General features: G+C 49.3%; 7 protein-coding genes across 7 annotated transcripts; 4 read left to right on the top strand and 3 right to left on the bottom strand.

Moving 5' to 3' along the window:
• The first annotated feature begins 356 nt into the window (after nt 1-356).
• Nucleotides 357-1,143, top strand: BO83DRAFT_445765 (YwbE family protein). Its single transcript, XM_025536574.1, has one exon. The coding sequence runs from the start codon at nt 390-392 to the stop codon at nt 978-980; it is 591 nt and encodes a 196-aa protein (XP_025387818.1). The 5' UTR covers nt 357-389; the 3' UTR covers nt 981-1,143.
• BO83DRAFT_361375 (uncharacterized protein) lies at nt 855-2,409 on the bottom strand (the record flags this gene model as incomplete). The annotated part of the gene is made up of 2 exons (XM_025529452.1): nt 855-2,165; nt 2,221-2,409. The coding sequence occupies 2 exons, from the start codon at nt 2,407-2,409 to the stop codon at nt 1,308-1,310; spliced, it is 1,047 nt and encodes a 348-aa protein (XP_025387817.1). The 3' UTR covers nt 855-1,307.
• A 718-nt stretch (nt 2,410-3,127) lies between these two features.
• BO83DRAFT_361373 (polyamine transporter) lies at nt 3,128-4,977 on the bottom strand (the record flags this gene model as incomplete). Its single annotated transcript, XM_025529451.1, has 5 exons — nt 4,770-4,977; nt 4,161-4,707; nt 3,970-4,103; nt 3,742-3,919; nt 3,128-3,693 (listed from the first exon to the last, which is right to left on the bottom strand). Exons 1-5 carry the CDS (start codon nt 4,911-4,913, stop codon nt 3,128-3,130), a joined length of 1,569 nt encoding a protein of 522 aa, XP_025387816.1. The 5' UTR covers nt 4,914-4,977.
• Nucleotides 4,978-5,328: 351 nt separating this feature from the next.
• On the top strand, nt 5,329-6,697 carry BO83DRAFT_399038 (uncharacterized protein; the record flags this gene model as incomplete). Its single annotated transcript, XM_025533294.1, has 5 exons — nt 5,329-5,496; nt 5,548-5,584; nt 5,643-5,710; nt 5,780-6,281; nt 6,342-6,697. 5 exons carry the CDS (start codon nt 5,329-5,331, stop codon nt 6,695-6,697), a joined length of 1,131 nt encoding a protein of 376 aa, XP_025387815.1.
• Nucleotides 6,698-7,502: 805 nt separating this feature from the next.
• On the top strand, nt 7,503-8,825 carry BO83DRAFT_445760 (salicylate 1-hydroxylase-like protein; the record flags this gene model as incomplete). Its single annotated transcript, XM_025536573.1, has 1 exon — nt 7,503-8,825. One exon carries the CDS (start codon nt 7,503-7,505, stop codon nt 8,823-8,825), a length of 1,323 nt encoding a protein of 440 aa, XP_025387814.1.
• Nucleotides 8,826-10,138: 1,313 nt separating this feature from the next.
• Nucleotides 10,139-11,396, top strand: BO83DRAFT_445758 (uncharacterized protein; the record flags this gene model as incomplete). The annotated part of the gene is made up of 4 exons (XM_025536572.1): nt 10,139-10,341; nt 10,389-10,761; nt 10,818-10,935; nt 10,988-11,396. Exons 1-4 carry the CDS (start codon nt 10,189-10,191, stop codon nt 11,394-11,396), a joined length of 1,053 nt encoding a protein of 350 aa, XP_025387813.1. The 5' UTR covers nt 10,139-10,188.
• Nucleotides 11,397-11,659: 263 nt separating this feature from the next.
• BO83DRAFT_417381 (amino acid permease) lies at nt 11,660-13,580 on the bottom strand (the record flags this gene model as incomplete). The annotated part of the gene is made up of 7 exons (XM_025534752.1): nt 11,660-12,148; nt 12,210-12,535; nt 12,592-12,615; nt 12,671-13,131; nt 13,190-13,303; nt 13,357-13,427; nt 13,473-13,580. 7 exons carry the CDS (start codon nt 13,578-13,580, stop codon nt 11,660-11,662), a joined length of 1,593 nt encoding a protein of 530 aa, XP_025387812.1.
• Nucleotides 13,581-14,248: the final 668 nt, after the last annotated feature.

Here is a 14,248-nt window from a genome sequence, read left to right as displayed (position 1 = left end):
ATTTGTTGGAAAGGTTATAAGATCCATCTGGTCTGTATCCGAATAGGCAATTCCACTTGAGGCGATAGTACTTTCTCTTCAACTAAGTAGGCCGCAGCAAGAGGCTGTTCAGTGCATCTTTTTAGTTGAGGTATTTCACTGACTACATACATGATACACCTCACCACATACTTAGAACAGACGCGTAGAAAGTAATTTCAGTTCAGTCAACTGCGCTGCGATAACAATCCTCTCTAATTCTAACATATACAAAGTAGCCCCTCAATTCACCAATCACATCATCCAGGTCACGTGCCTTACCCACCATCTAACCGCAATCTTTATCATCACAAACCCATCCCTCAAACACTCACGAACACACATATTATCCTCCCCATATAGAAAGGAGAATGCCCCCAACAACACAACAAGTCCGCCCTGGCGCAGGCGTTCACATCGTCCTGAAAAAGGACCAACCGACCGGCCGCACAGTCAGCGGCACTGTCGGTGAAATATTGACACGGGGTAATCATCCGAGGGGAATTAAAGTCCGCTTAACGGATGGGAGAGTGGGTAGAGTGCAGGCTATGAATACCAATCTTAGCTCTAACTCTAACCTTGGTGGTATGGAAGGTATGGGTGTCGAGCAAGGCGAAGTGGAACAGGGAAGTTCTTGGGGAGATAGAGGTGGGCGGAGAGGTGGTAGGAGGGGTGGAGGTAGGAGGTATCAGGGAGGAGGAGATGAGGGAGAGGTGCCGGCGGAGAGTGTGGGGCTGGATGCGTATGTTACTCCTGGGTATGGGGGGAGGCAGAGGGGGAATAAGGGGAGAGGGAGGGGGAGGGCTGCTGATGGGGCTGTGGATGATGTTGATGAGGTGGTGGTTCCTGGTGTGGAAGGGGTAGGTAGTATGGATGCAGGGGTTATTCGGTGCCCGGTTTGTGACGTGTTTGAGGGCGATGAGGCTGCTGTTGCGCACCATGTTGCGGAGCACTTTGATTGAGATATTCTGGATGACTTCGTGGACTATCTCGTGTTGGTCATGAATATGAGATGGATGATCTAGATGGGTTCATATCCGTTCCGTACCTGGCTATCTGAATTTCGCGACAGAATATCACTTTGCTAGGTGTCTAATTTAGATTGGCGAGAGCTTGTGCAGCACGGAGACTATGGACAACGCCTAACCCACCACAGGGAAAAGGGACAAAAGAGCCGCATATGACGCGACTTCCAGACAAGTGCCACGTCGCAGGTGTGAAACCGATATCGACAAAAGAGAACCCCTGAAGTGCACCACCGTCTCTAATCATTTGTCAGGCGCGTGACGTCACGTCATATTACAAATGGCGACATGCACCACAGCAGAAGCCCCTATCAGACACAAGCACATCTGTGCGTGCAATTCGACACACCGCAATACATAAGTTGCTCCGATGATCTTCACCCCCTCCTGTACCCGAAGTGGGACCCTGTTGAACGCTGCAAATATCTCCCCAACACGTCTGCCGCGCTGCTGCTGCCGTCGCCCTGGATTCGCCGGCGTAGAGACCAACGTCTCACAGACGGACGGCAATAGACTGGTCTGAACGAGAACCAACGCTATAAACGAAGGAAAAAGAAGCAAGAACTGTGCGGCGAGCATGACTCCTGACACTAAGATCTCGAATCCCACGATGCCCGACAAGTGCGCTTTCGTGATATCTGTGCTAGCGGATGAGGCGAGGTCGCTTTGGAATAGGGCAGGCAAATGCATCATGAATGATTCAGCCACCGCATGTAGTGCTGTGGCCGGCACCAAAGCTTTCCATCGTTGGCGATCGCGAGAGTTCGGCACAAAGCGTTGCTGGTCACGCGGAAGTATGGTGCGCGCGGTCCACAAGAAACGATCTTCAGCGAGCAGCACCGAGGCTACGACGTACGCGACCGGACGAGGAAGGAATAATGCTCTGATCAACATTACCTTCGTGCACAAGTGCTTTGCCCAGTAGCTACATGCGGAGCCAATTCCATTCAGCAGGAGACGGAGATTGCCCGTGCGGTAGAGGGTGGCGATGGTTTGGAATAGTTGACGGCTGGATGGACCAGCTTTTTTGTCTCTGAGCTCAGAAACAGAGCCGAGAGCTTGCTTCTCCACACTTTCAAATATCAGAATAGACATCAAGACATGTCCAACAATATACCGGACCTGAAGTATATCAATATGCCATTCTTTTGTGTGATTTTTCAATTTCAAGACTTACCAGGCCATTCATAAACATCTTGAAAAAGATAGGCACCACCAGTAATACATTGTTGGAATGTGTAGGTTCATTTCGCCATATTGCATGAACTTGTGCAAGTAGCGGATGGCCTCCAGCGGAATGGATTAAGGTATTGAGCAGAATACGAAAGAGACTTAACAAGAAGTGTGGGGATGGACCGTATACCATCATGCTGTTAACAAAACGTCTACAAAGAGATAAATCGCAATCGAAAACAGCAGGATGAGCGGAAGATGAAGCTTATGCGTTGCAAGGCTTAGGGTAAAAGTGGAAAGCACCAGTTCCCTTGATCAATAGATTCAAACTACTTAGACTAGGCAGAAGCGCAAACCGCCAATAGAACCCGGTGGTCAGTGGAGCTGAGGGCGAGACCCTTCGTAAGGGTGGGGCTTATCTAGCTACTGTGACCCCTTATGGGACCCTGAATAGACCCTTATTGGATCTTGGTGTGAGACATGCTTGCTTGTAAGACGGATGGGCAGGTAGTAGTTTAGCATACACGTGGCTTCAACATCATATCATCCTATTTGACACAATGAAACAATATGCCGATATGGCCACGGTGTCTTGTCCGCGCATGCTCTTCAAGATAGTACTGTGACTTGGATATTCATGTGCTTGATTCTAAAGAGATAATTTTTGAATGCAGAGTGCAGGGGCCATACCCAGCTTGATTGAACTTAGTGCTGACGGAAACCTCCGTTAGGGCGTGCTGGACGACCCCATGTCCATCACCCCAGTTGAGATAAAGTAAGGATATGAACTGTAATAAACAGTGTCAAGGATTTTGACACCTCTTACATTTGTCTTATTGGGCATCCTCACTTCTAAACATCCACTATTGGGTGAACCAAGAGTGATTCATATACCTCCAGCTACTAACATTCTATAGTCCGTCCTCATGACTGATATATATAACCTTGGCCCCAATCTCACTAGGAGCGAACTCGGCCAACGCCCGCTCCCTCAAGTTAGCACCAAACAACATCAATACAACCACGAACCCAAATGCAAAAATGGAAAAGAAGGCCATCATTCCATATACCCAACCAAAGCCCACCCGGGCAACCCACTGGTTGATGAAGAACGGCACAACCAACCCCAGAGTGAGACGATACGCGCCCATGAACGCACCCACCTCAGTGGGCTGTGAAGCGACGCATTCGATCATATAGGTTACAGCGACGGGAACAGAGCTCATCGAAGCAAAGGTGATGAGATAGGCACCTAAGGCGAGGACCATGTAGTGTAGATGGTATTGTAGAGCGGAGCCGACGATGCCGAGGCCGATGGGAAGAACTATGAGCGATGGGATCCAGAGGGCATGTAGCCGACACTCGGGCTTCCATACACCCTTTTCGCGTGTGCGGCAGATCCAGAGAGTGATGCGGTCATTGCAGAGGTAGCCCCATAGTTCGGCTGTCAGGAGTCCGACCCAAAGGGAGAAGATGACTTTGGGGGTTAGCCTTTCGTGTAATCGAGAGGAAGAGGAAGACGTACAGAGGGCGTTCCGTTGAGGACTGAATCCCCACCCGCCGACAGAGACGGGTTTCTCCAGCCACACAGTCAACAGGCTGTGCGTTGCGACGAACCAGCCGAATGATGCTAATTGGAAGATACCAATAAGAAGGCCAACGGGTGAGAGACCGATGCGGAAAGGTAGGCGAGCGATGCGACCCTGCATCTTGAGTCAAAAATTGTTTGATAGGGGGAAGAGATCAGGCCTACCAGTTCTGCGCGGGATATCCCCGTCTTATGAGGAAGCAGGGTCGCCATCCGATTAGCCCAGAAGTTCTGAGGCTTGACGGCGGATAATGTCTTCCCGTCACGAGAGTAGCTGGTCTCCTCCAGGAAAAGGAACACTACAATGTAATAAGATAGATGCCCACCTATTATTCACTTCAGGGCTATACACCTACCAAGAATCAGAACGACTCCCTGTGCGATGACGATCCACCAAAACACCCACGGCCAATCGGTATGTTGGACGATGAATCCCCCAAAGGTCGGGCCCGCAACAGTACCAAACAGAAAGGAGACATGAAAGATGGCATATACCTTGCCACGCTCGTGCAGAAAGAACATGTCATAGACCGCTCCCACGCCAACGATAGATGGAATTGAACCAAAAATGCCGTCAAAGAGACGCGATGCAACGAAACGCTCATAGTCTCCTTTACTTGTCATGCAAGCAGACCAAATCGCACAGGCCATGGCAAACACAAGGCACCAGAATATGATGGCAGTGCGACCAAGGGCCTGCGCCACGGGATTAATCATCAATGGCCCATAGGCAATACCTGCAATTGAGGCAGATATAGTGTACGTGATGTCTGTAAGTTCCTTGTTCCAATTCTTTGCCTGGTCCTTCATAGCAAGTTGGTTAGCGAGATCTAATGCGGTCCCCGCGAACCCTGCCAAGCAGAGAATAGTCAGGTTTCCTAGCTTCCTTCCTCTGGCCCAATTCTGGTGAACAGTCAGTATTAAATGGGGACCGGATTAATGATGGAAGGAGATAGACAACATGCCAATGGGTCTTCAGGATCCTGGGATGGTTGAGGAACTAAGATGATGCCGTCTTTTGTCCGTAGGCCGTCACTTGATAGGTCGAAGGATTTAAACGCCGCATGATCCTTGGTATCCAAAGCATTAGATGAGTCATATGTAGGCATAATCGGTTTTCTGAGCTCTCGGCACAGGTGTGGAAGATATTGTTATTGACAACAGGGATTGCGACCGCGAACGCGCAAGAGAGTTTGGGAAAAGCAAAACTTCCGACGGCAATTTGTCAGGGGGTAATGTGCTCACTATATGCTAGATCCTGTGGAACGAACGGCGCCCTTTTTGTGGGACATGCTAAGTTCTAGGCCATCCTGATTGCTGGACTAGACCGGGGTTGTCCCGAATGCCTGCATCCGCCAGCATCTCCGTCCTACGATGGCGTCTCAGAGTGACCAGGGTTTTTTTTATGAGGCATTCCTTAACACCCTCCTTGAATATAATATAGCCTTAGTTAGTTATAAATATTTCATCTAGCAATGTCTGACAGAGACAAAGAGTGAAAAGTTCTGCCATGCCAAGCACACGATGGGGCTGACCTTGACGGGCACGTACAACACCAGACAGCTAGAGATTGTCATCATCAACAGCATTCTCGTTGTAATGTCAATTTCAGCAGTTTTTCTGAGAGTCTGGGCACGCAGATTACAAGGCCTGACACTGTTCTTAGAAGACTACCTGAGTATTGTCGCTCTGGTAAGATATTCGCTCGTTCCTTCCTGCGAAGATACGCTAATGTGATCAAAGGCTTTGGCTCTTGCAGTTAATGCACTTCTCTTCCAGAGTGATTGGTCCTCCTAGTCAAAAACTTTCAAGACATGCTCGCTAACAGAGAATTGAAGGTCTTCACGCCGGCGTTGGGGAACATGTCGATACGCTTTCCGCTGCTACTGTTCAGGAATACTCCTTGGTATTTGCATTTATTTCCCGAAAGAATGGAGGGATAGAACTGATGCTGACCACAAATCCTGGGGGATAGAACCTCTATGTGATGCAGCTCTTCTGGGATACATGCCTTCCGGTCATTAAGCTGTCTATCGTCTTATTCTACCAGCGCATTTTTCCAGTGCCTTCCATGATATTTGCTTGCCGCGCGGTCATGTTGTTTTTGGCTGCGTGGTACGTTGCATTTCAAACAGCCGCCATCTTCCAATGTATCCCAATACATCACGAGTGGCAGAAGAAGACCACTACGGGGCACTGCATAGATTTTGTCCCTTTTGTGATCACACTAGCTGCGACCAACTTGTGCACCGATGTCCTTTTGTTGGTTTTGCCTACACGTGAGATCTGGAAGCTCCAAATCCCCTGGCCTAGGAAGATCGGTTTGTCTATTATATTTACTCTGGGTGTCATGTACGTTGTCTGTAGCGCAGTCTTCCAGAAACTCAACGGTCTGACCATCATGTTTGCTAGTGTCTGCGCCATCTCAATTGTCCGTCTCGAAAACCTGATTGCAATCAGTGATTCGAATATCACTTGTATGATTTCTATTGCTTGTCACTCGTTGCGAGATTTACTAATTGAATTCGGTTCGGTAGGGTCAGATACGTACTCCCACCTTTGGACTGCGATCGAGAGCAGCCTCGGGGTGGTGGTATCCTGCCTGCCCAGCTTGATGCCAATTGTGCGCCTAGTCAGGGACAGAAACTTGCGGGGTAGTGGAAAATCTTTTAGTCGCCCAGAGGATGGCTCATCATCCTACCCCAGTTACGTGCGACTGCCGTACGAGCTGTCAAAGCTGTCAAATCGTGTTACCTCGGGAGAGAGTCGGACAAGACATCGGTCAGGAAGTAGTCGCTCAGACTTAATCCAAAAGGCTGTTGGGGATATTGAGATCGTCACTGAGATTAATCAACAGGTGGAGTCGGCCAGTCAATGTGGCTTCGAGACTTAGCCTACATCTAGTGGCCCGATCGGCCGCTCAACCCTTGCCAGCTCTTTTCATGAGCCTTGGCCCCAAGCATTTCTTATTTGAGGTTATACACCAAAGGAACATTCGCTCCGAAATTTCATAAGTCGGAAGATTACTTTGAAGAATAGACAGTGGGTATTGCTTATCAATCGACGATGATGTTAGCATTTCCTGTCACTTGGTCTCATTTCGTCCTAAATGCATGGCCGACCGTGGCTGCAGTGTTCTCATCGTCGCGGAGGATGATAGGCTGATATATACGTACGCCGCTGATGCAGTTCCCTGCTAGGATAACTCTTAGCGGCATCGCTAATTCCTCTCCTGGTCTCGCGACGAGTCAGGGTCACCGGTACGCGTACCCCGCTTGACAAAATATAATCGCTTGTGAGTTCGAATAGACTATCATTACTCCTGGGATTTCGGATCAATCTTTTAGCAACGTCTTTGCGACACTCTGTAGGAAATATCATAGATCATCTCAATAAGCTTTGGGGCACCCTTGGCAGGCTTGGGGGACGGCGGGGGAACGGGGGAGCCCGACCCGGTGTGCTTAGCAAGCTCACTACCACATCCTAGCGTAAACACTAGGAGTTCTGACCACCAAAGTACCCTCAGCTCCCGAGGGCTAGATAGTAGCCATCCGGAAGCAGCTTACCCCTTCTTCTAGCCCGCGTTGCCGTTCTGTCATGTCAAACACTTGTCCCTGCGTATGCCAACGTAGCGCACAAACCGGATCGCCTGTGAAGATCTGCCCAGCATTCTGCATGCAACCAGAACCCATCCAAACATGACCGTGTCCAACAATGACAAACCTCTCCGAATCGCCATTATCGGTGGCGGTATCGCAGGTGTCACCCTCCTCCTCGCGCTGCTGAAGCACACCTCCCGTCAGAATATCGTACCACACCTCTATGAAGCCACCCCGGAGTTCTCTGAAATTGGGGCGGGGATCGCCTTTGGGTCAAATTCTATTCGTGCCATGGAGTTCATTGACGCTGAGCTAGCAGCAGCATACAATCGACATGCGACATTTCAGCCAGATACAGGCGCCTTCGATAAGAAGCTTTGGTCCAGTTACCGAATGGGAATGGATGGAAAAGGACCACCGTCGAACAGTCTGAAAGCAGGCGAATACCTGCACGAGGTGCATGCGCCAGTTGCAAGGAGCAGTGTTCATCGCGCACGGTTTCTCGAGGCTATGACAGCACTACTTCCACCTGAAGGGGGGTACGTGACTTTCGGCAAAAGACTGGTATCGATCGATGAGGGAACAGACGGAGTCACCGTGCACTTTGCAGATGGGACTTCCGTTTCTGTCGATGCCGTTCTGGGGTGTGATGGAATCAAGTCTCGAGTGCGGCAAATTCTGTTTGAAGGAGAGGAGGCAGCCAATGCTGTCTTCACGGGTAAATATGCTTATCGAGGTCTGATCTCGATGGATGAAGCAGTTGCCGCTCTAGGAGAGTACACGGCACGCAATAACCATTTCTACTGGGGATATGGCGGCCATCTGTTAACGTTCCCGATTGAGCACGGAAAGACAATGAATGTCGTGGCCTTCCGAACAAAGGTAAATGGTATCTGGGAGCATGGGTCACAGTGGGTGTTACCAGGAAACAAGAAACAGATGCTGCAGGACTTTGAGAGTTGGGGACCAGATGTCCGAGCCATTTTGTCATTGATGCGAAATGCAGATATATGGGCCATGTTTGACCATGCGCCCGCTAGTACCTATCATCGGGATGGTCGCATCTGTCTTGTGGGAGATGCAGCCCATGCGAGTACACCGCATCAGGGTGCCGGAGCCGGTATGGCAGTGGAAGACGTCTTTGTTCTATCTCGTCTCTTGGGTGAAGTCCGTGAGAAGAGCCATTTGAAGCGGGCATTCATGGCGTATGATGCCGTACGGAGACCTCGCACTCAGCAACTTGTGCGCACTAGTCGGGATGCTGGCATGCTTTATGAGTGCCAAAAGGAGGGTGTGTGGGATGACGTTGACAAGATTCGCGAGAATCTGAACATGCGCATGCGCTGGATCTGGGAGCTAGATGTGGAGCAGCACCTGCAAGATGCGTTGGATATTTTTCATACTACAAACGGACCGGTGTAAACACTTACTTCGGATCGCAACATTGTTTTCTCTGCATGGGATATTGTTGATTTTTTTTTTCAAAGTTAAAAGCTTCTGTAGAAGTCGAAGATATCATTAACTAAAGCCATTGTTGATCCTAGTCACCGCTGTGTGAGGAATTGTCCGTTTCTTACTCGCAATTCTAACCGCCTTCTTAAAAAATCCCCATGATGCAAAGTGCACCCAGCGAAATAGTACCGCTTGCTGTTATTTCTCGGAAAATATTGCTGGCTGCTGCAGAACGCCAATAAGGTGATTATTTTCACGTATGCCTGTGCATGCCTGAACCTTCGATCGGGGGATTCCACCGTCGATATCAACATAATATAGTGTGGCGTCATGTAAGGTGGATATGCCAAGTAGCTCTTAGAACCCCCAAGGATGATAAGAGCCTCGAATAGGCAGGCGTAATTGGGGCAACGATTGGCGTGACTGTTATGCCACATTCCACCCTAGTACCGGCCAACCGCTTTCCGCATGGGTTATTTCCGTCTGGCGACCACAAAAAGCGCTAACCCAGATGGTTGCGTTATCGGTCCCTGCTACTCCGAAGAGATTTACTATTGCTGCTGGCTGTTCAAAGAAATACAATGGCGAGGAACTTGCATACTGGGTGCTGATCAACCTAAACTTTGCACGGGCGGGTATGGCGGGATTTGCCCAGAGTTTATTTTATGGATCAACTGAAACCATGGTGCCGATTCCGCCCTCCCTGAACAAACCCCTTCCACAACGTGAACGCTGTTTTTGCTCTACGTATATGGATTGGAAGTGGTTTGGTCCGGCGCTATAGTCACTGGCTGGCACGGTTCCTTGGTTATAGGCAGAAATCGGTGTCGGACCCTGAAGTCGACTTCCTGGCGGCTAATTTTTGAAAGCGACTTGAAGCTTAAGTTGAATTTTAAAACAATCTCAAACGGACATGAAACTGCAGTCGAAGCAACACCTCCCCACTGGTTCATCCAGCTTTCTGGCTTTCACGTAATACCTGGCCTGGATGCAGAAAAGGAGACCCAAACGGCCTGCAACATACCACCGGTGTACCAACGTTCTTTCATCGAAAACGATGATCCATGCAGAGAATCAGCGGACCTGTATGTCAAACTACCCCTAGCTAAAGATACTACTCCAGTTCGCCGATCATACATGAGACCTATACTTGGCGTTGTTTAGCTTCCACATGGAGGAGCTCCGAACGGTAGATCCACGAATCCTGAAACCATCGCCGGCACCTTCGCAATAAAAAGAAACACCGTCCCCGTCTCACGCGCTACCTTTTCCTCTCGCATCATGCAAGCTTGCACCGGGTGTGCCAGAAAGCCTACAGGCTAGGCTATTACACATGGAGTCTGCATCCTACAATGCTGGCCCTGGCATTCTGGGCCTCACTTGGGCAGCAACGGGTGTAGCAACCCTCATCATGCTGTTGAGGCTCATTGCAAAGCATCGAGTTCGCAACCTTTCTTGGGACGATGCAACCATGATCTTTGCTTATGTATGGAACCACCTGCAACAATCATACAACTCCGCTTACAATAGCAGGCTTTGGCTATTGCGTCTTCCATCCTTATCACCATAGCAATTTCTCACGGATATGGACGACATGATTACGAACTCGATCGATTGGACCGCATATTGACTACAAAGCTCTACACGGTGTTTCAATGCGTTACCATTGTCAGCACGGGCACAGGAAGGGTCGCTTTTGTGTTATATTTAATGCCCATTTTCCGGCACAAATATCTCACTGGTCATTTACTCTGGCTCATATTCGCCCTTCAACTCATCGCCAATTACGTCAGTCCGGTGACAATCCTGGCCCGGTGCGCTGATATTCGCGCTATCTGGGATGTTAGTGTGAAGAGCAAATGCTGGAATCCAAATATTCTGATCATATATAGCTACGTGCAGTGCAGTAAGCGTCCATATCAATATTAGTCCATTAAACGGCACTAATAATGCAAGTTGCAGCTATTAATACAGCGACCGACCTTTACCTCGCAACATTCCCGGCATACACCTTGTGGAATTTGAACCTCAAACGACGGACAAAGACAATCCTCATCATCCTGATGAGCCTGGGGCTCATGTATGTATTATATCCATTGTTCAACCCAACACAACTCTAACCGAATTTTCAGTGCCATGGTGGGATCGATCATGCGGATCATTAATCTCCCCTCCCTCTCCATCATTGACGATGAATCGGCCGCAACGAACCGCTTGACAATCTGGGCATTGCTAGAATGCTACTTGGTCATCACCACGGCATCGATTCCTTGTATTCGGACTTTAGTGCTGGACTCTGTACGACTGCTAGTTAACAGCAGTCGATCACGGTCGCAACGCGAGGCAGATAGTAGGAGGACAAGGCAGAACACCTGGGGCGATTATCACATCTCGCGAAGCTACCGTGTAGCAGTGGGTGATGATGTCGAGGACAGACGGCACATTCTGGGTGATGTTGAGTTAGGACGGTACGGTCGTAACGGGATAAGCAAGTTGGTTGAAGTGACTGTTGCGGAGGAGTCGATACCAAAATGGATATAATAGAATAATGGCTTGCAGTTCTATCTACAATATAATACATTAATATAGTCTCGTGATATACATGTTGCCAGTACTTTCAGTAGATATTTACAAGTACCTATTACGGGGGACACAAAGAATACTTTTCTCTTTAGCTTCTGGCGCTACTGCTGCACGTAGACCGCTGTACAGACCATGATGAATACACTACACACTCGCACATTAAATCGGTATATATCCCCTCAATGCCATTCAAAACCCTAACGGACCTATAATAAGAAGAATTACTCCTCATCCACACAATCCCCACCCACCACTGCACTTTCCCCAACAGCAACCGGCATGTCCATAACCGGCCCGTGATAAATCTTCCTACCCCTCACCAAATACCACCCCAAGCCCAGCAGAAACTCTCCCATAAATACCACAATCGACCAGTTCATATTTGTTGGCGTGACCGGCAGCTCCTCGGGGAAGAACGAGAAGAATATAGTGATGGTCAAGAAACAGATCGAACCGATATTGATCGAGATTCCCCAGAGCCTTCCCATCTTCCATGGGCCGTACTGGAGAGGCTCGTTCTTGAGCTTCTTGATGAGGATTAGTACGATCGCAATTTCGTATGAAGAGAAGAGTCCTGCTGTGGTTAGGGAGATCATGGCGTTGAAGGCCGCGCTCGAGCCGATGTTGATGAGGCAGGTGATGGCTGTGATTATGGCGCAGAGGGCGATGGCGCGGAGAGGGAGGGCGGAGCCGGATGTCCTGGTGTTTATCTATTTTGGACTATGTTAGTATTGATGGGTGCTTGTGGAGAATCCGGAGGTGGATCCGTACATGAGATAGGAAATCAGCGAATGGAATTCCCTTGTCCTTCGCTAGTGCCCAGGTAAGACGTGATGAGGAGGCCAGGAACCCGAACGAGGCACAGATAGTTAGCGCAATCACGATGGCGCTCATTACAGATGTTCCGGCATGGGATTTTGTGGCGTTGAAGAGTACTTCGATGAAGTCGTATCCTGTTGCGCTGTCGAGGGCGGCGTCAAGGTCGCCAACGCAGAAGAGGAAGGCTAGGACCATGGCGAAACCGAGAACACCGTTTAGCATGATGGTCGCGATCATGCACCAGGGGACTATAACCGAGGCGTTCACTACCTCTTCCGCTGCAGAGGTGTTAGATATGAGTGGAGATGTAGTTGGGGTGTGTTCGAGGACATACACATGTGACAAGGGCCATCATATCCTGGATTACCGAGTCAGTAAGATCGATTGAGTCCGCGTGAGGAGTGTGAGCGTACCAATAAATGGAAGATTCGTCCCCATCAGCCCAATCAGCCAGGTAAGGCCAGAATTCTTCCATCCCGAGGTATTGGTAAAGTTTGCAAAGACGAATTCGGCGTTCTTGTGCGGAGCCAGATAAACCAAGGGGATCAGGATAGCTAGGAAGCCGGCGGTATGGAGAATGAGAATTAGACCTTCGATCTTAGGTAGGAGCCTTGCCCCGAAGGAGTTGACCAAAAAGCAAATCACCAGCGCCGCGAACATGAGCAGGGTTCCATGCCAACGTTGAAAGTCGTATCCGTCATAGTTCAACACCAGAAGGCCCTGCAGGACGGTGGCAGCGAAATACACACCCGACGCAGTGTTGGCCCACCATCCGATCATGTCCAACCATCCAGTTACCCAGCTGAGGAAGACAGCCTGGCCTTTAGGGGCGAGGATTGACACCCAGTGATATTGACCTGCCGACGTGGGAGCCCTGTGTGACAAATGTCTTAGTGTTGTTCTTTTCAAAGACCGTCTAAAGGGGCTGGTACATCGAGGCCATTTCGGCAAGAGAAGCTGCTGTTAACAAAGCTCCAATCCAGCAGAAGATAAACCCGTAGACGAGGGTTGCTGGTCCTCCGTCAATCATGGCTGCTGGATTAGCGCTGTACTATTGTTCAGCTGCCTGACATTCGACAGTGGAGATGTTGACACTCACGTAAGGACCGCCTCCCAAGTACACATCATCGTGGTCGTGAAGCCTAGCATCGACAGGAACCCGAAGTTTCTCTGCTTACATTAGTTGCGACGTAGAGACACTGAATGAAGGCTCACCTCGAAACGCTGTTTCCTGCCAAATTTTGCCATGTCTGCATCATCACGATCCTTGAATTGCCGGGAGCCCAGCTCCTGGATTGCCATATCTCCATGTTTGAAAGACATTATGTTGCTTGACTGGACATCAATATGGAAATCAATCAGGCAAGACAGAAAGCAAAGAATGACAGGGAGAGAAAAGAAGGAAAGAAATATTGGTGTACAACTATGGGGAATGCTATTAAGACCGAGCGACCGACCGATACTGCAGGTGTTGCAGGTTTGCTGCACGATAATTAGGTCTATCCATGAAATATCCACACGGGGATTTCTTGAATAGGCAGGTCGTCTTCCATGCTCATATAAGATTGTTTGCCTCCGACCTTCCGAAGTAAATTAACACTTGTGCCCCCTGAGGTAGGCATTGGACCTCATATGATAGTTGGCCGTAGGATATTAGGCCGTCTGTGAGTCCGTCAATGAACCGGCTTTGACTGCATATTAGCTTCGGGGATCTAAAATGACACTAATTAATTCTCAGATACGCTCATGGAAAACTTCTAGACCTAGTTCCATCTGCAGCGCTGTTTGCGCTACTGCGAGCCCCTTGTCTAGATGACTGCCCGAGCACTAGGTCGTCGGACAGGAGTCAAAGTGAAGACGGCCACGGCTGACCCAGACAAGCTTTGGGGTAAACCTCAGATGCCCAGATAATATTTTATATTGAAATAGGATGTGTGGCTGATTCGTCGAGGTCAAGCTGCGACGCCATGACTGACAGTTAATCTTGATGC

Source organism: Aspergillus eucalypticola (genome assembly GCF_003184535.1).
Source record: "Aspergillus eucalypticola CBS 122712 chromosome Unknown BO83scaffold_13, whole genome shotgun sequence".
Classification (NCBI taxonomy): domain Eukaryota; kingdom Fungi; phylum Ascomycota; class Eurotiomycetes; order Eurotiales; family Aspergillaceae; genus Aspergillus; species Aspergillus eucalypticola.
The sequence above is the reverse complement of the archived record's forward strand: the minus strand, read 5'-3'. Positions and strand labels throughout refer to the sequence as shown.

Coding starts and splice junctions, on each gene's coding strand:
- BO83DRAFT_445765 (XM_025536574.1), top strand. CDS start 390: ATGCCCCCAACAACACAACAAGTCCGCCCTGGCGCAGGCGTTCACATC.